At 43.2% G+C, this 18,509-nt stretch overlaps 1 protein-coding gene across 6 annotated transcripts in view; it reads right to left on the bottom strand.

Annotated features, from left to right (window-relative positions):
- The window catches only part of stxbp5b (syntaxin binding protein 5b (tomosyn)), a 29,410-nt gene extending 11,850 nt beyond the window's left edge, over nt 1–17,560 (bottom strand). For 4 of the 6 annotated variants that reach the window (XM_047610886.1, XM_047610885.1, XM_047610887.1 and 1 more), the window contains exons 1-18: nt 17,033–17,559; nt 15,565–15,662; nt 12,350–12,431; nt 12,085–12,185; nt 10,950–11,084; nt 8,946–9,009; nt 6,461–6,544; nt 5,969–6,092; nt 5,737–5,815; nt 5,056–5,210; nt 4,887–4,959; nt 4,422–4,569; nt 4,241–4,308; nt 4,091–4,131; nt 2,492–2,712; nt 2,212–2,396; nt 1,759–1,884; nt 1,326–1,477 (exon numbers count right to left, since the gene is read on the bottom strand). In XM_047610886.1, coding sequence (XP_047466842.1) covers nt 1,326–1,477; nt 1,759–1,884; nt 2,212–2,396; nt 2,492–2,712; nt 4,091–4,131; nt 4,241–4,308; nt 4,422–4,569; nt 4,887–4,959; nt 5,056–5,210; nt 5,737–5,815; nt 5,969–6,092; nt 6,461–6,544; nt 8,946–9,009; nt 10,950–11,084; nt 12,085–12,185; nt 12,350–12,431; nt 15,565–15,662; nt 17,033–17,188 — 2,092 coding nt within the window. In that variant the 5' untranslated portion in view covers nt 17,189–17,559. Of the gene's footprint in view, nt 1–1,325; nt 1,478–1,758; nt 1,885–2,211; nt 2,397–2,491; nt 2,713–4,090; nt 4,132–4,240; nt 4,309–4,421; nt 4,570–4,886; nt 4,960–5,055; nt 5,211–5,736; nt 5,816–5,968; nt 6,093–6,460; nt 6,545–8,945; nt 9,010–10,949; nt 11,085–12,084; nt 12,186–12,349; nt 12,432–15,564; nt 15,663–17,032 lie in introns of all 6 variants that reach the window. The other 2 variants (XM_047610883.1, XM_047610884.1) reach the window with 1 other exon arrangement.
- Nucleotides 17,561–18,509: the final 949 nt, after the last annotated feature.

Below are 18,509 nucleotides of genomic sequence, written 5' to 3'. Positions count from 1 at the left end.
TAAAGCCATTTCCTAGAGCACAGGTCTCCTAAAGGGGGGTCCACGGAGGAACTGCAGGGGGGGGGGTGGTCACAAAACCTTTGGTTGATTAGATATTTTTTGTATATTTTTTAAATTTTTCCCACAAATTAAAATTTCGTTTAACACACATTAACATAAATCCAACTTATTTTAGTAAATGGATAAAGGATAGCTTAATATTAACTTATATGATGTAGGTGGGGAGTCACTACTTAATCTCTCATCAGTTTGGGGGTGTTAGGCCTGAAAAACGTTGGGGACATCATGTCCTAGGGTGCAAAAGGTGACTAGGACGACAGCAGGGATAGCTACCAGTACAATGCAGTAAAGAGGTTGGACTTGTTTGTCGGCCATTCAGAACCCGATTTTGTTAAATGGCTCTCAAGACTAGAAACCACCCTCCCACCTCACTGCTGATGTTTTTTCGTCAGTGGCGAGATTCGGGGAGAGGGCGGTGCTACATCAAAACCAAAAAACGCATGCCTTTACGAGACAAAGGAAAGCTCAGGGGAGAGGACAATGACAACGTGGGAAGGAGAACAAATTCTGACACGGCTTGACTTACTGAAGTTAGACGTGCGTAGCTTTTTCACAGACTCAGAATACAAGTTAGAAAGTCTGGACATGCAAGACGTCACAGGTGGAATGTCTTAACCAAGCAGACAGACAGACAGAGAGACAGACAGACAGAGAGAGACCGGAGGTAAAAGACAAGAAATCATAAAAATGGAAATGATGAAGTGCAACAGAGAAAGAAAGGCATCAAATCTCAGGGGACTGCTGTTAGATTTTTTGCAGACTGCATAAATTAAAAAAGAAAACAAACAAAAAAACAGATAAAAGAATGTAGCAGCAGGTCACAGAGACTGAGAAGAATGAATACAAACTGTGATTGACAGGATGATTAGTGAGAGAGAGGAAAAACACAGTAAAAGACAGGACCAGCGAGGCTCAAACAAGCACGTAAACAAAGCGTATGTGTCGTTCTGTGTGTAAAAGGGATCAAAAGCTAATTCTATTACAGCATCCGCGCTCCTTTCGCTCCGTCCAACTGAACAGATGGAGAATCTGTCAGCGCTGCCCCCTGCTGAGGGAGAGCAGCTACTGCAGGGGGCGGCGTTCACGGTGCGAAGTCAAGGCGGCTGCCAAGTGTCAGCTTATATTCCTCTCTAATAGCCAGAGAGGAATATAAGGGCAGCGGTAAATGAAATGAGCATCTACTGTGTTTCACTGAGATTGACGATGTGCTGTGCTTTGCTGCGGTGTTTCATTCAAGAGGCGAAGCGTAGTCGAGTGCGGCTCACCTCCGGAGGGCTGCCGAGCTTTACGCGGGGAGCGAGGCTGCCTCTGGTAGGGGTCAGATGGGCTGTGCAGCTCCGACGTGCCCATGTTGAGAAGCAGAGTTTTCTGGAGGTAGTCCACCACAGCCAGACCGTTGCTGTTTCCAAACACCACACTGAAAGACAGCAGGGTCGAGAAAACGCAGCAGAATTAGGAGTCAGAGGCTATTTTCGCTCACTCAAAACTGTAATTTAGGCAGGCTTTACTTACAGCTGCACTTCACAAATGCTCAGTTACTGCCTTCTTTGAGACAGGGTGCAATTAAAATTCCATAAATTTACATAAATTTAGTGCAAAACCGGCTACTGGACGAGAATAACCACCACCATGAAGACGAGTGTGGGCACAAAGTGATGAGATCTCACGTCCAAATATCAGGCTGTGCGAGAGACTTACAGGCCATAGGAGGAATTGACTGCCAGGCTGGTGATCTGCTGAGGCGGCTCCCCGCTCACCCACACCAGCTGGATCACCAGCTCCACCTGGTAGCCCGGAGACTGCTTCAGCGGGGAGCTCCGCACCCTGCATCAAACACACAGCAGGATGAGACAGCAGGTCGCACACTGCACTAGAATAAATTATCACCCTTCGGGGAAGACACACTGATAATATCACCATCTTTATCGTTGCTTTATTCACCCATAAGACCTTTAACTGATATTTTTCATTAGCAGGATTATTTTCTTGCGGTGTACCGATGCAGAACCCTCAGGAAGACGTGATGAGCGAATTGGAAAGAATAAACGGACGACTACAACCCTTATTAAGTTACATTTTTGGGCATTAGTCGGCTCAGCCTGCTTCAATTTTTATTTTTAAACGTAAAAAAGAAAATGTAGCTGCTCATACTGTAGGCACGGTATGTTGTCCCGGGGTCCGTCAGAGGAGTTACTGCCTGTAGAGGGCTGAGTGGGAGGCTCACTCTCCTGAGGGCTGGATGAAGCTCCCGGGGTCGGCAGCGTTGGGGTCTGATCCCCTCCCGGGTCAGGGGAGTCCACGTCACTTAAGTCACACTGCATCCGCACCTCTAAAAGCTAAATAAAAAACACACACAAAAAAAAAGGCCGCTTCTTAGACACATTTATCCACCACATCCCTCCTAACGTCACATTAATTATCCCAGACTTACCTGCACAACTTCAGTGGTGACTTCCTGTTTGCTGAACCTGTAGATGATAACGTGGGCCGACACGCCGGCCACACACAGCATCCTGCTCTCGGGACACCAGGACAATGTCTGGATGGCAAACGGGTCCTCGTCCACTATGTCCGTGTTTGCCTTCTCCTCCTTACCGCGAGCCCTCTCAAAAACCTTGGCAGTCTTCAGCTTGTACAGCACTTGGAGCATTACTTTGAGGAGAGCAGAGAACAAAGAGAAAATGCGTCATGGTTCAAGGACAATGTACTTATGATGTCAACCAGGTCAGAACAGGAGACGTTTAAGAAGATCTTCAAATAATAGGGTTCAATATGTGAATATTACTAATAATAATTCTAGTTGGAAAATAACAACCTGTGGAGTTCCACAGGGATCAGTATTGGGGCCAAAGGTATTTATACATTAGCTGAATCATATTGTCATAGTATCACATAAATTACAATACTTTGTTGGAAACCACATACATAAAATAAAAAAAAAAAATGATCTAGGTCAATTACTATTCTCTATAAAACAAAGCATTTACTTATAACTAAGAGAAGCTTATATCTATTGTATACTTATATCTATTATATTAGTGGTTAGAGGAGCAGCTTCCCCATTGTGGGACAATTAAGGGTTACAAATTCTGGGATTTTGGCATTTATTTATTCATTTATTTAATTATACATGACATAGTGTGTGGAGGTTTGAGGAACTATATATCAAATCCCATAGATCCCATAATTCTTGGATATAATTCAATTAAATTAGATTTTTGCGAGCGAGGAATAAAAGCCTCCCTGATGGTGTTCAATATTTTTTCAAATTAGATTAGATTAAGACATAATTTAAGAGGGCTCTTTATTTTTGAAATATGTAAAGCAAGAACAAATGTGAAAATATAGATATGTTTCACTTCTCAGTGTGAAATTATGGAATGGACTATGTGAAGTTATGTTGTTCTATGTCAATTTTCAAAAAGCCCTGAAATTTAAGATGACTGAAGATTATAAGGAAAGGAAACAGAGTTTGGATTGACTTAACTTGGGCGTTGTAGTAACTGGTTTTGTTTGTTTGTTTTTATTTGAATAGTTTAAATTGTGTATTAAATCATGGAAAGTGAAACTAATGACCAAACTAAAAGAAAGAAAATGAAAATGAAATAAAGACGTTTAACACTGCTGGGCATATATAAAGACAAACTGCATAACAGAGATGTACACTTACACAAAGACAACACTGTTGTATATACACACTGTCAAACTGCATAGAAAGTTATTTCAAAAGGTTTTTATGGTTGTTGAAAAGGAATCAAACATGCATTAGTGCTATAGAGGAAAAAATAACTTGACCTTTAGAAGACTTGGTGTAATGCGGTGTTTGTGTACATATACACAGATGACACTGTTGTGTATACAAACCATCAAAAGGTTGCAGAAAATGTATTAAACTGCTTTCATGTCATAGGGGAAAACCCAGATGGAACTTTATTTTGAGAGATGTGACTCAAAGCTAGACTTTTTTTTGTAACGTCATACAATTCCTTAAAATAATAAACATGAAAAACAAATTAGAAAATCTACTCACATGCAGAAGCATCCCAAAATTTGATTGATCCATCAGCATGTCTAGTTTCAACAAAGACAAGCAGACAACATATTAAAAAAAATACATCACATGTGTGTGCATAAAAGTCAGATATGACCAGGAGATGTAAAGTATTCATTAATTACAGACCCGGTGATTATAATCTCTGGGTAACTCTGCGTTCCTTGGCCCCAGTTTCCCCCACTAATCGGCCATTCCTGTAAAAACAAAACAAGAAAACACGTTAAAATTATAAAATGCAACTTTGCCAGCTTTGTGGTCTGCATGCACCACACGCATTCAAAAGCGAATGCAGAGCAAGTAAACTCACCTTCTTGCTGAAACCTTGTCTCTTTTGCCGACTGCCGACCGAGTAAAGTGCAGGAATAATTTCATCAGGGCAGTCGGCAAAATACTCACAGCAGGTCACTGGTGACTCGTGGACAGTGAGAGGGTATGGATTCTCAAATATCGGGTACCTGTCATGATAATGAGAGACAATTTATATTTAAGAATACATTGTCTGTCAAAGTGAGGTATAAATGGCAGCTAACTAGCAAGTACTATAAATGTCCTGTGAGCTCTTTTGCTATTTAAAAACAGAGATGCACTATCGCCAAACGTGTCATATCAGTTATCATATGTAAATAGATGTAAATTACCTTTGACACCACAATGTTAAAAATACATTCTATGGGGAGATTAATCTGATATTTGTACTTAAAATGTCTATTTTAGAACTGTTATGGGTATTTTTAGTGAAACTTAAACCATGTTTACAAAGGTGAAAAATTACCCAATCTGTCCGAGGTCTATTACAACTAAATCCTTCTCGAGGAGGACCACCACGGCGTAAGGCTCCTGAAAGTCTGGCCAATAAAACAGCACAAAGTTACCATGGATAACCGCATCATTGTATATTTTGGCAAAAGTCAACCAATCAAGCACCAACAGGAGCAGCTCACCATTTGGATATGGAGTTTCACACAGCGTTAGGAAATCTACGATGGGGTAGTCCATCTCCAGGACGGCAGTGCTCTTCCCATGCATCACAGTCAGACAGGCTCTCCTCCCCACTGTATCGTAAGACAGGCCTCCAGACAGGACCATGAACGGGTCCCTGAGTTCAGGAAACACACAGATATTTTAATTGCGTGTTCAAAATGGAGAGGGACAGTGAAATTTGACTGTTTGTGCTTTCTCTGGAGATTCTCTGTCCCAATTTCAAGAGAATCTATAATGAGAGTGATCGTTTTTTTTTTTTTCTTTCTAATTAATTAATCCCTGCCCTCAAATACCTGGAAGCAATAATTAGATCAGAGAAAATGTTAATTTGTGACATGTTTTAGAAGAGACGCTTGGTCCCGTTTACTTTGTGACCTTCACGTAACAATGGCAGCCGTGTTAATGGTGATCACAGCAACGTAAGCGAGTACCACGTAGCGTGAGAAAAAAACAATTGTTTGCTCGATGACAAAAAAACAAGACTGTTTGCCATCCAGCTTCTAAGGATGCTGTCAACAAGACAGGCCTGTTGGATGCATGTGGAATAACAGGAAAGGCCACTTTCAGTACAGGATACGGATCCAAACCCGAGTCGGTTAAGACACAGGATGGGTGTGGATTTTTTCTAGCGTCACACTTACCCAGCCCTTGTTGTTTTGTACTCCACTTTCAGGATAGGCTTGCATGGTTCTGGCTTTTTTCCATCTTTAGGCTGCTTCCCTATTGGAGGACCAAGTGGAAGAACATGATTATTATTTATTTAAAATGTGCAGATAATCATTACATATGGTGCACACGTACACATATGGCCATCTGCTTCTGTGCAAGCTACACCACTACTCTTATATGTTATACAGCACAAGAAGCTCCTACCATGTGGCGTGATGATCTGTGCAGCCTTGGCCGGGGCTCGTACATTCCACGTGGTCAGAGTGCCATCGGAGTGGCTGCAAACAAACTGTTTACCCTCATGGTGCCAGGCGACTGAGTGGATTGCCTTCCAGAAACAAAAACAACAGCACATCATGAATAGAGTGCGGCACCTACATTAATGGAAATCCATACTGGTGTCTTCTTAGAAATGTTAATAGACTGCACAGGTGTTAACTTGTTTGTACGGTCTGTTAATTGTTGTGGATTTGTTCGCAATTACAAAATACAGAATCACCAAAAAGAAACTATTGCAATATTCAAACCGATTTCAGATGTCACAACAAAAACCGCCCCCTCACATGTGACTGGATTTAAAAAAAAAAAAAAAAAGGTAGCCGCGTTATCTCTAACGAGCTTCACGCAAAAGCGGAAACCTAAACAAACTAGTCTCTACCCTCACGAGCGCGGAGCGGAAAGAAAATAACGCCTTACCTCATCATAATTGTAGCGGTAGTCAGCTTTTTTGGACTTCAAATCCCACAACACCACTACCCCGCACTCAAATCCAATCAGGAGCTGCAATCAGAAAAGAAGTGAAAGCACAGATAAGTTCAGCTGTGAAAAACCACGTTGTGAACATGTAACTCAGGTTCGACATGACTGCACCTCATCTGATAACAGAGGTGGATCATCAGCGCTCAGTTTTAAGTGATGTCTTTGTCGTTTTCAATTTAATTCGGTACCAGTCAGAGAAAAGAACCGACACCTCTCAGGTATTTGCACAGTGTACGATTTACTGTGTATTCATTAGAGTGCTACCGTGACAGCTGATTGCAAGACTAATTGCTTCATAAAAAACATTCTTAAAGGTGGAGTACATGGTCCCTAGGACCAACTGTTGATACTTGAGCTAGAACAAACACACCCCTCCCTTCAGCGACTCATTCAGGAGCTTGGCTCGGTGTCAACTCACAGATACGCTTTAGCAAAATGACAACACAGACGTGAGAGAGTTTAAAATAAAACAGCTAGTGATGTGACTAACATTAACTTGGATCGACAAACTGCTGTTGCAACCGCGGCTGCAAACCTTGCAAGGAATCGTGTCGTGAGGATTTTTTTATTTATTTATTTATTTTTTAAGCTATTTACAGAGTCAGGGCTGTAAATAAACGCCTGATTTTCACTGCACACAGAACAAAAAGCTAACGGGCTGTGACGAGATGTTTGCTCAATGTGACACACACAAAAAAAAAAAAAAAAGTGTATTGGATTAGAGAGGCTTACTCCATCTTTGAAACGTTAACGACTGGAAATAAACCGAATCAATTCCAGTTCACTCAACCTAAGTCAATCAATTACAGAAAATTTTGAGATTTCTTGAATTGTAAGTACGTTTTTTGTTATAAAAGAATGTGCATGCAGTCGGGCATTAAATCTTAGCTTCGTGAAGGTTAAGGTTTTGTGCATTTGTTTAAAATAACTGAACTGTGGTTTCATCGTGGAGGCTGTGGTTTGTACAACTATTGAACCGTGTTGTTTTCTATCGAGATGCATTTGTACTATTTTTGTCAATCCCATTGCAGTCAGTGCGCTGGGCCAAACAACAGAAACAGCACCACAAACTACATCCTCTAAAATGATGATCGTATAGTTCAACTGCTACCTGTCTCGCTCTGTTTTAACTTAAACTAAACGTCTTAATATCGATTTTAAAAGAAAAAAAGTCATGTTTTGGGTCAATAATGAATGACTTCCTCACCTAAAGCACTAAAACTGAGACTTGGTAGCACTTTTTAACGGAAAAAGGAACTAATAAGTTAGACAAAGAGTGTGCAATTCATTGTTTTTGACACAATTTGTTCACTGCGGTTATCAGTGTCACAAATTCCTCGGTGAACGATATCGCAATATCATAGTATCGCAATAATGTATCGTATCGTGACACAAGTATCGTGATACGTATCGTGAAGTCCGTATCAATAACTCTACTCTACTCTCCATAACCAGTTGCTACTGTGAATAAATTGAATAAATTAGAACAAAATGACTGCCACTTTATCTTAATACTTAACCATCACAGTTTTTTTTTTTTTTTTTAATGTGTTCATATGGCATTGGCCTTAATTGAGTGTATTTTAGGAACAGTATCCACAGGCTCTCTTCCATCTAGGATTGCAAGGGATCTTAGATTCATACAGTGGAATTACAACTTTTCTAATATATATTATAACATTATAACAGTAATATAATGGCTATATATGTAGTCTGGTCTGTTGTCGACAAAGAAACTGCATCTGTCCCCTTATCAAAGGTTTCTGGAAATTATTCGCATTGTTGAGATGCATTTGAGATTCATGAGATCAGTTGTTCGTCTTTTCAGGTTTAAACCAGGTGTTTTTTTTGTTTGTTTTTTTGTTTTTTTTGGGTTAATCCACAGACTTGCTGACCGATCGGCATCCTGTGAGGTCTCTCCTTTTATGTGGAGGAATCCTTAACATGCAATCTACAGAGCTAGATGCACTCGCTTTCAAAGCTCCTCTCCCGCCACGTCACACGGTCCATTGATCGGTTTGAAGCGAGCCGTGACAGACAGATGGTTGCATCCCATCACATGACCTCTTTCCAAACAGTTTCCATTGACGACTCCCCAGATGGTTCACTGTAACAAACCATCTGGCCCGTCAGGTACTGGAAGGATTAGGCCCGGGAAGAAACTTTTTTATTTTTTTTTTTTTACCCCTCTTTGATTTTGACGGCTGACATTTTAACAAGCTAAAAAATCCTCTCGTCTCAGTCTCCGGTGCAGCCGCACGAACCGTATTGACAGCGCGTCGTCTCGGCTGAGGCGGTTAGCCACCAGGAAATAAAAGCAAGTGCAAGATAACAACAAATAAAATGGAACATTTGTTTTACGTGTCGGGGTGGATATGCATCTCTCTTGAACGGAGCTATGTAGTGTTTAACTATCTGTTACCTTGCCCTCATCCATGGGGTTATCACTGATGTGCACAACAGGCCCTGGGTGTGTCTTGGTGGATCTGTGAGAGAAGAGACAGAAGAAAAACAATAATGGATCTGCTAAATATGTATCTAAAATGATACTTTTAGGTGCTTTTAGAAGGAGAGGAAAAAGAAAAAAGTCAAGCACGGAGAAAAAGGACGAGGTTGTGAGATGAAAATGTGCATGAGTGCACCAGAGATAGAGACATGACATACGAGGGAGACAAAGAGAGAGAGAGAGAGAGAGAGAGAGAGAGAGAGAGAGCAGGGTCACATGAGGGTCTATGAGAGATTATGGTGTGTGGAGACAAGATCACCGTGGCAACAGAGCAAGGGGCATGGAGGAAGTGGATGGTCTGGCCTAAAGAAAGCGTTGCCGCCTCCGAGTGCGGTCTGGCTCCAGTGGCTAATGATCTCATTGCTGCTGATGAGTCGATACAGTCGGAGATGTCGCAGTGAATAAAAAGGCGGGGACGGAGGAGAACATGAACTCGCCGCAATACGCACAGCGGCTCTTCTAATAAGAACAAGTGCGCGGCATGTTTACATTTCTGCCGATGTTAGACGCAGGCAGACGAAAAAACAGCTGAGCCGAGATCATTAGGACGGCGGGTGGTGTTTACCAGCCGCTAGCAGGAGAATGCGAATACACAGGTTTGTTAGGAGACAACTAACTTTTCATCTCCATCTCCTCAGAGACGACTGAGTATCACAATGTTTTGATTTCACACCTCATCCTTTATTTTCATTTTTTTTTCACCCGACCAAAGCCAAAATCGTTTTACCCATCTCCACCGTCTTTTTCTGAGACATTTATCTGAGCGGACGGCACACTTTTCTCTGACAACTTTCAACTGGCAGATCTAAAACGGCAATTTATCCGATTTTTACCGGGAGTCTCCCACCTTTATATACCTCTAGCAATTTAAGCTGCCAGTCAGTGTCTAAAATCTTTTTTTTTCTTACTTGTGGATGCACCAGAATAAAAAAAGTTCTCGTTTTACACTAGGTGTTTTTTTCAGATTTCAGACGGTATCACTGTATATTACGGTATTTTTTTATTTTTTTCATGCATAATCACGTGCTCACAACATTTTCTACTGCTTGAGAGAGGAATTAATGCAGTAGACTGACTGAGGATGGACAATTTTACTGTGATGATGAGTAAATATTGTAGAATAATTCCATGGTAGTAGTAAAACAGGCGTGCACGGCCCCCGTGTTAGCACTGCCTGCTGATGTGGAAATCCGGGGACATTTACAGCTCAGAGATAAAAAAAAAAGTAAATAAATAAATAAATGAATGTTATCAAGATGGAACGGAGAAACGGGGGTAATTACGGTTGCATTTATTCTCACATATTTAAAAAGATTTAAACTGCCATGTCTGTAATGTCAATAGCAGCGCGGCCGGCTACCGTAATAACTGTAGTAAGTGCGCAACGTTGCTTTTCTCATTCATAAAAAGCACAAATTGGGGACGTTTTCGGGGACAACCCTGCGTCACACTGTCGTGTTTTCAGGTGGCACAACACTATCCACAACCATTTAGTTTCCCACCAACCTAGATTCTAATGGAAATGCAGTAAAGGATTTACAAATATCCCTTGTGGGTGTTAACATGAGGGAGTAGGTGACACGGGAGAAGTTATGAGGTTATCAAGTGGGCACTTCCCATCAGAGATGTTCTGTGGTTTCAGGCTGTCAAAACACCTCCAGAAGGTCTCAACAGCCAAGTTCTGGCACGGCACAATCACCACCTTTCCACGCCGCCCTCACACTGATCGGAGCTAAGTGTATTCTCAGCTTACGGGACGCGCTTCTATCTGCAAACGCAGGCGCCCAACATTCCTTTGCATTTCAGAGTTTCCTGGTTGAGTGTCAACTGCACAAAGAAGATATGCAAATAGCCGTCGAGTAAATGGAAGAGAGGAGAGAGAAAAAAAAAGAAAGAGACAGTTGTGCAATACAGACTCACAGTTCGATGGCTTTGTTCCACATGATGACGTAGCCTGAGAGAGTGAAGCACTCCACGTTGACGATGTGGATGTTTCCTCTTTCCGTGCCGATGTACAGCCATTTGCTCTGGAAGGGCAGGTGGCAGTATGTGATTCTGCAAGAGATATCGGGATCCGTCAACAACCAGGCCCTTTTCATTACTCCGTGACTCAGTCCCATCAGAGGGGTCACTCTCGTCCCTAATCACCGTGCTCCGACTGGAAGGAGCAGCGAGTGACTAAGATTTAATTACAAAGGCCTTGCACTGTGTCACACTAATGAAGCCGGGCTATAAATAGATGACTGGGGGAAGAATAGCAGAGTAAATACGGCTGTCTTTTCTCTACCGGTTGCAAGAAATACTCTTTCGTGCACACAAATCAGGTCTCCCTTGTGCCTCCAAAACAGTTAGAGAAAGGACACGGACCTTCTGAGGGTGTCCTCTGGTGCCTGGCAACAGAGTGATGTTAGTGGAGGGCTTTGAGGGGACGGGGCTCTGTGCATCTTTTTTGAGTTATTCCTAAAGGGCTTCTTGTGTGTCACTGGGGTGCCCTTTTACTCCCCCTGTCAGTGGTCATAATGTTGTGGCTGACCGGCTGCCAGCTGCAGTTTTCGCGGTGCATTCGAGTTCAACTTTTCGGTCCAGACGCAGGCCTTTGTTGTTCCGCTCGGCTCTTTGATGTGGGTTTACTGTGTCCTACCTTCACATAAATTAGCATCAGAATTATAACATCCGAGCTTTTCTGCTGATACTCGCTGGCTTTGGAGTGGAGGCTGATCAGAGAACAATCATAACAATGAGCTGACAGAGCACAAAAAATCTACACGGAGTTGGGGGGCAACTGCAGAGCTGGTTGATCAAACTCCGCATGGGGCCCAGTTCCACTTTAACTCATCGCTGTCGTTTGATCCTTCGTTGATAGAAAATTATAGATTGGTGCAGGTTTAAAGCACAAAAGATCCAAAAAAAGAAAAAAACACTTCCTAATTGGGCACATGTTATAAATAATGTTGTTCCGATGCCACAGGAAGACATTCTGTCAGCTAATTATCCAGAGGCGACACACGTGTCCAGCTGTGAGGAGCAAATACAGGAGCAGAGAGGAGCCACGTACCTCTCCCTGTTAAATTTGAGGGAATGCAGGATAGCAGGAATTTTTTGCCTCAGGTTCCACAGGTGGATGCTGTCATCAGCTAAGGCACTCACCAGCGCCCCCTGCAGACGGTGTCATAAACACAAGGGGGGGTTATTGGCACCAAGAAAACATCTTGAGGCATGTGTGCACGGAAATACGAGGGCGTTACAGAGGCAGGAGGGACACAGGGCTAGCATAGGTGAGGAGGAGGAGGGATAAAAGGGGGAGGACACAAGGAACCGACCTCGTTGATCAGGAACTGGAGCTGGATGACCGCGGCACCGCTCTCGTGCTGACAGTAGCATTCCACGCCCGCACGGCCGAACCTAAAAGTTGGCTCGGTTAAAGAAAACTGGACAGCTTCCAGCGAGGTTCATATCAGACACAGATCAGTTAAACAGTTTAAAAAAAAAAAGTGCTATCTTCAGCCTGCTGTGGGTGTTTTGAATATTGTGGGTGTTTTTTAATAAATTCCACAGACAAGTGCATTAAACAAAGCAAACTGGCGAGTTATAAATAACAACCAGTGGGCTCCGTCTGCCTCATTCATTCGAATGCGTCAGCCGGTGTGACGACTGTGACGTGATTAGCCCGATCCTGATCCCTTTCTGCCGGCCCGTGGAGTTCTGCTTAATCTCACACGTTCAAGACCACACACTCAGCGAAAAGTTAGATGCGCGAGAGTCGTGACGTCACCCGCAAATATCTCCGAATGCTTTCTTAAACAGCACAGAAGGCAGGGGATGCACGGAGGAAACGTCACCCTCTTTCAACCAGTAGTCGCTATCACACAGAGATGGTATCGGGTCTGCAGACTCAAGCGCGCCAGCACGAAGAGGGAAGGAGAAGGAAGCAGCGTGAGATCTAATCATGCAGAGAAGAAGCACCAGATAGAGAATGAGGTGAGCGGTTTGATCATGCCAAGTAAAAAACAAAAGAAAGAAAACTTCACTTCCAGGTCTATTTAGGGCTGAGACAGCAGAATAAGTCCAAGGATTATCTGAGCTGTGGTCAAACAATCCCTCAGTTCCCTTAAACAAACTAAGGTGGGGCTGCACAGTGGGCATCACTCCTGCAGAGGGACAGAGGCAAACACCAGACTATCAGACTTTAAGGTGGCGCCAGCGGAGGACTGGTGGCAACTGAACTCACATTCACCCATGACCTTCCCGTCCAGTTTTAGCTCCGGGCCCACGCAAGTTCTGCTCAACATTTGTCAGAATAATGAATGGGTATCGCGTCTGCACAGGTCCACGATGGAGGAGGAGGAGGAGGAGGAGGAGTGATTAAGTCCGTTTTATAACCTCTGGGGTCGCGCGCGAATACGAATCTAAAGAGCAGGGGCGTTAAAACGCCACACATTGTTAGATTGCTTCCTCGTGACAATTAGCACACGCCTCGGTTGTTTCACCGTGAGCGTTCACTCGTCAAAGTGTCTCGAGTGCGAAGCCTTTCCGTTTCAATGTAGGTTAATGGGGCTGCTGAGCACAGCGACTTTCTGAGACTGGCAGGAAATTAGTAAGGGGAGAATCTGAACGAGATCTCTATCAGCGTGGCAAGTACGGTAGGCAGAGGATTCTTTAGAAACTTCCTTCCACACACTTTCTACTACTGACTACTGACTCTACTCAGGTCACAGGTATGCGCGGCGTGATCCGTCAGGTTTTAAAGTGTTTCCCTTTGTGACTCTGTGAGCACAGGAAGCTGGGAAACATCAACAAAACTTTTCAAAATAATAATAATAATTGCTCAGACTTGCTTAGTTTTTATCTTTTTGGCCATTTGATCGGATTTAAATTATCTGCCAAACCCTAAACGTCATTTAGAAGTGGAACAGTTTTTTTCTTCCATAATCATAAATTGGACAATTTAAAGTTTCAGACTGTTAGATAATCATAACGTGTGTCTATAGGTCTCTGTGACAACTTTTCACACTAAAGATGCCCCCTCCGCCCCCCTCCGCCCCCCTCAAAGATCAACACTTCCCTATTCGGTAAACCAACATGGTTAACCACAGCATTTCAACATCAGCAGGCTTCCTCACCAAGTCATCATCATCAGACAGGAAGTACCTTTATCATTGCTAGTTCACGAGAACAGAACATGTCGTCCGCAGCCCGTTCGCATGTCTTGAGCAAGGCCTCGTTAAACCTTGAAGAAGGGGAAGAACGCATTTCCGACGGACACCGAAAAAACATCTGACTTGGAGCGTGACCGGTCATCTGCGAGTACCCCACGTTGCAGCATTTGAAAAACATTTCGCACAACCCTGGGCATCCCCTCAATCCGATTACGAAAGTTAAAAAAATAAAAGCATGCAGGGGGAGAGGAGTCACTACTTTTTCCTGTAACGGCTACAACGCGTGGGGAACTGTCCACAGTAACACACTGATTAAAACACTGTAGTAGAGACAGATCTTGTAAAAGCAGACATTTATTGCTTGTAGACACCTCATTGAGCTTATGTCTACTGAGCTGTGGCAGCGTTTCCAAACTCCAGAGGCAATGAGGTGGATCGATACAGCCCGTCTTTTGATAAATGGACCAATTGCCTGAATGACAGTAATCCCATCAGCTCCACCTTACACATTAGGACAACATGGAAGCGGTGTGTGTGTGTGTGTGTGTGTTCTCCGGGAGTTGCCCCTGTGCAAAACACACACACACACACACACACACACGACGATCTCCTAATCTGGAGGTAAATACGAGCACGGGGTCACTTCTGCAGAAAATCTAAACAAAGCAGGTGGGCCTCCAAAGAAGGATATCAGCACAAAGGGAAACCCGGGGCTAATCTGCTAACAGGCGGACAATGAAGACGTGCATGCGTGCGTGGTTTAACAGTGACACATCCAGTGGCTTATTTGCTGGTGTGAGTCATGGAAGCGGCTCAGATAGCTGCAAAAAACACTTTTTTTTTTCTTTTTTTTTAACGCTCGACCGCAAACAAACACAAAACTCACTTTCAGCTGTGCACCGTGGCGGTTTGATTGTGCGCGCGCGTCGTGCACGTCCAAATATGTTTACAGCACATACGAAGTGGCATCCTGGCACTGTCTGGGCAGCGCAGTTGATGAGGTGGGCTCCCCGGCATATGGCGGGAGGAGCTGCTCATGCTACTGCAGAGATACCACTAATGAGCCTTGGGTGCTCCAGGAGATGGTGGAGGCTGCACAGAAACACACAGCAGCTAGCGCCTACCTTTGAGCCAACCTTTGTTGTGTGCGGCAGCAGGGGAAAAAGTAAAATAAGATCACTTACTGGGCGAATTCCCCGGATTCTGAGGAATGCTGAAAGGCAGCTTTTCAGGTCTTATAACGTTTGCGCGAACGATTCCAGGCATGTGGGGAAAAAAAATAAATAAATTATATCACTCGGATCACCCGCTCTCCTTCCGTGGCGTTCTTAATTTTCAATTTCACGTGGGAGGGAAAAAAAAAAAAAAAAAAAGGATACAGCCTCAAAGCTCCAGTCTGAGTCCCGATGGCCAAGATTTTCTGCACGGGGTCAAAAGCCATCGAGGACGGTTGATACGGGAAGCCATGACGCACAGTCTGCAGGGAAGAAAAAAAGAAAAAGAATTTATATCAGACCTCCAGTCAGCTAATCAATCATCTCATACACAGTCACGCCGGCATAAGGGGAGAGAAAAAAAAAACATTATCATAATCTCCCAGAAATGTAATCCATCTATGTGGAAAATTAGTCTCATTATCAAAATAAATGAGATAAAGGATTAACATTAGTTCAAATGGGTCGCGGAATACATTTCTCTGATAAGCGCCTGACATGTGTGCAAGCTCAATCCTGTAAAGCAATGGTAATAAATTACATTTTCATCCATCCTAAGCCTCAGACGTCGCATTTCAGGGGCAGGATCTTGCAGCAGCAGCTTCAGCAGCAGCAGCCCACCCCCCACCATCTCCAAAACATTAGTATCATCAACAGACATCTATAACTCGATTGTTTCAGGTTGGGAACCTTGCTCAACCATCCATGGGCTTTGTGCAGCTTGCAGTGGGATTATGTAACAGGTAATGCACTGGCCTTGTAACCCCACTGACCTGACCTGTTCTGCTCCCAGCTGAGGCAGAAGCTGGTAGGTAGGCAGGCAGGCAGGCTCGACACGTTTGGAGTCCAAAAAATGCTGGCTCAGAAGCGATGCACGATTAATAATTAGGCGGCTATCTCGTCTGGTGACCTGTGACGGCGGGGTTTTGGTCGTTTCTCCAAAGCTCGCGCAAATATGTGCTGAAAGAAGCTTATTTTGGACAGCTTTTATGTCAGCGGTAGGGGACAAAATTCACCTGACTCGAGTGTGAAAAATGCAAACTGAAGCTGATTTAGACAAATAAGTTGATTATTCACTCAAGTTTAAGACTGATGAAGGTGGCCGACATGAGACTGAGTAAATTAAGCTCGACTTATGAAGACAACCTTTAACCTGGAGCCTCTTTGTTTTGAAATAATTGCATTTTAAGACATGAGAAAATTCCCCTAATCTCTTACACTGCAATGCTGCTGGGACGGGGTCTCTTCAGGGTCAGTGTGCAGGGGAGGAATTATTTACCACAATGCAATAAATGAGCATGTGAAACGTTGCATTTTAAGATTGTGAGCCGATTAGCCAGCTAGCCTCCTATGAAGATTAACAAACAGTGACTTGAGGCGTAGATTCAGTGCAGAGCAAACAGCCGCGGAGCTGCACTGGAAGCAGTGGATAAAACTGATTACCCCTGAATGCCACAATATCCACTCAAGATATGAGACTTTAATTAAACGCGGTGCGTTTAAGTGCAACGTTATTTTTTTTTTAAGTGAGCTCTGCTAAAGATGAAAACAACACACAGTTGTTTGGGTCACGCCGCTGTCATCTGACTGTCAAGACTGTTCATGTTGGCTGCTAGTAAAGCGGAAAACCCACCTTGCAAAGCTGGAAATGCTCCGACTGGAGAGTCTCCTGGACAACATCGTTTTCCCTGGGAGCACCGGGCTGAGAGGTGGCGGCGGAGGATGAGGAGGAGGAAGAGGAAGCCGCTGTCAAGCCGTCCAGCACCTTCCTAATGTTAAACTTCTTCATTTTCCTCCGGTACGGACGCGACGTGTGAGAAAACGGATCAAGCGAGCCACCATAAACTGGACGGAGAGGAGAGGAGGGGGGGGGATAGCCGCTAGCTAGCTAGCCGAAATAACGCACAGTTAATTTCTTTCTGTGTACATCTCGCATGTTACGGAGGGTGTTGCCAGCGCACTCCCCAAAAAGCGCCCGAGTCACGCACATCGATTCCGCGAGTCCCTTCCGATGTCGGTGTTTAATCCGCCATTTACGTGGCCAGCTTTTTATTCGATCGGGATCAATCGTTTCCGTGAGCTGCTTTCCCCCAACCAGGGCTCAGCGGGTAGCGAACTGGCTACGGAAACGCAGCGAGCTGCGGCGGGGATTGAGTCTGCGCTCTGCGGTCACCCGGATGGAGGCAGGGCCGGTGTTATTACCGTGTTTTCTTCTTAGAGCCGTCAGAGATTACGTGACCTCGGTCCTCGCAACGCAATACAACAATTTTTATTTATTTATTTATTTTCTAAAACTAGGTATATAATACTACTGTGTTACCTTCTGTCATGATAATTTATGAGATTAAATACCATGTAGTACTTGTACCTTTAAGGGACGTAATTTACTCTATGAATATATTACCCCCCCCCCAAAATAAAATAAAATAAGTCTTCTAACATTATCAAGAAGAATACATCTATGAAAAAAAAAAAAAATTGTAATTCCTCCTACCCAGTTAACAAATATATAGTTTAACAACAAGTAGTCTATAATCTTATACATTTTTTTTTATTTATTTATTACATTCCCAATAAAAATCGTAGAACCTTCACAAAAATATTATGTGCACGAAGGACACCACTTTGCAATCAAGAAAACGATGATTCATTTTAATCTATGGAAAGCAAATAAACCTTCAGATTTATTCAAACTCACACACACAAAAAAATAAATAAATATATAAATATATAATTTGATGTTTAAGACGGTCCCCAACCACGGTTGGAGAAAGATTTTTATTTAGTAAATAAATAAACAAATAAATAGTGGGCATCAACCCACTAGTATATAACTAAATATTCACACATATTAATAATATGTAGTTTGCATTTGTCTATTTTTTGACAATTTGTCAGAATCCCAGTTTTTGTAATAACCTTGATTGTGGTAACAAAATCTTGAAAACAGTTTTAATTTTTGGAAAATAAATAAATAAATAAACAACAGTCTCTCTCAGATTGTCCTGTAGCCCCCCTGCTGGTTGAAGCAGATTTAAGCAGCCTATTTTAGAGTTTTAATCTAACTTGTAATTCGAGCTATCTGGCTGAAATACATAAATAAATGAATA

The sequence above is a fragment of the Mugil cephalus genome, chromosome 17, assembly GCF_022458985.1.
Source record: "Mugil cephalus isolate CIBA_MC_2020 chromosome 17, CIBA_Mcephalus_1.1, whole genome shotgun sequence".
Lineage (NCBI taxonomy): Eukaryota > Metazoa > Chordata > Actinopteri > Mugiliformes > Mugilidae > Mugil > Mugil cephalus.
Note: the sequence above shows the minus strand (reverse complement) of the source record. Positions and strands in the feature narration are given on the sequence as shown.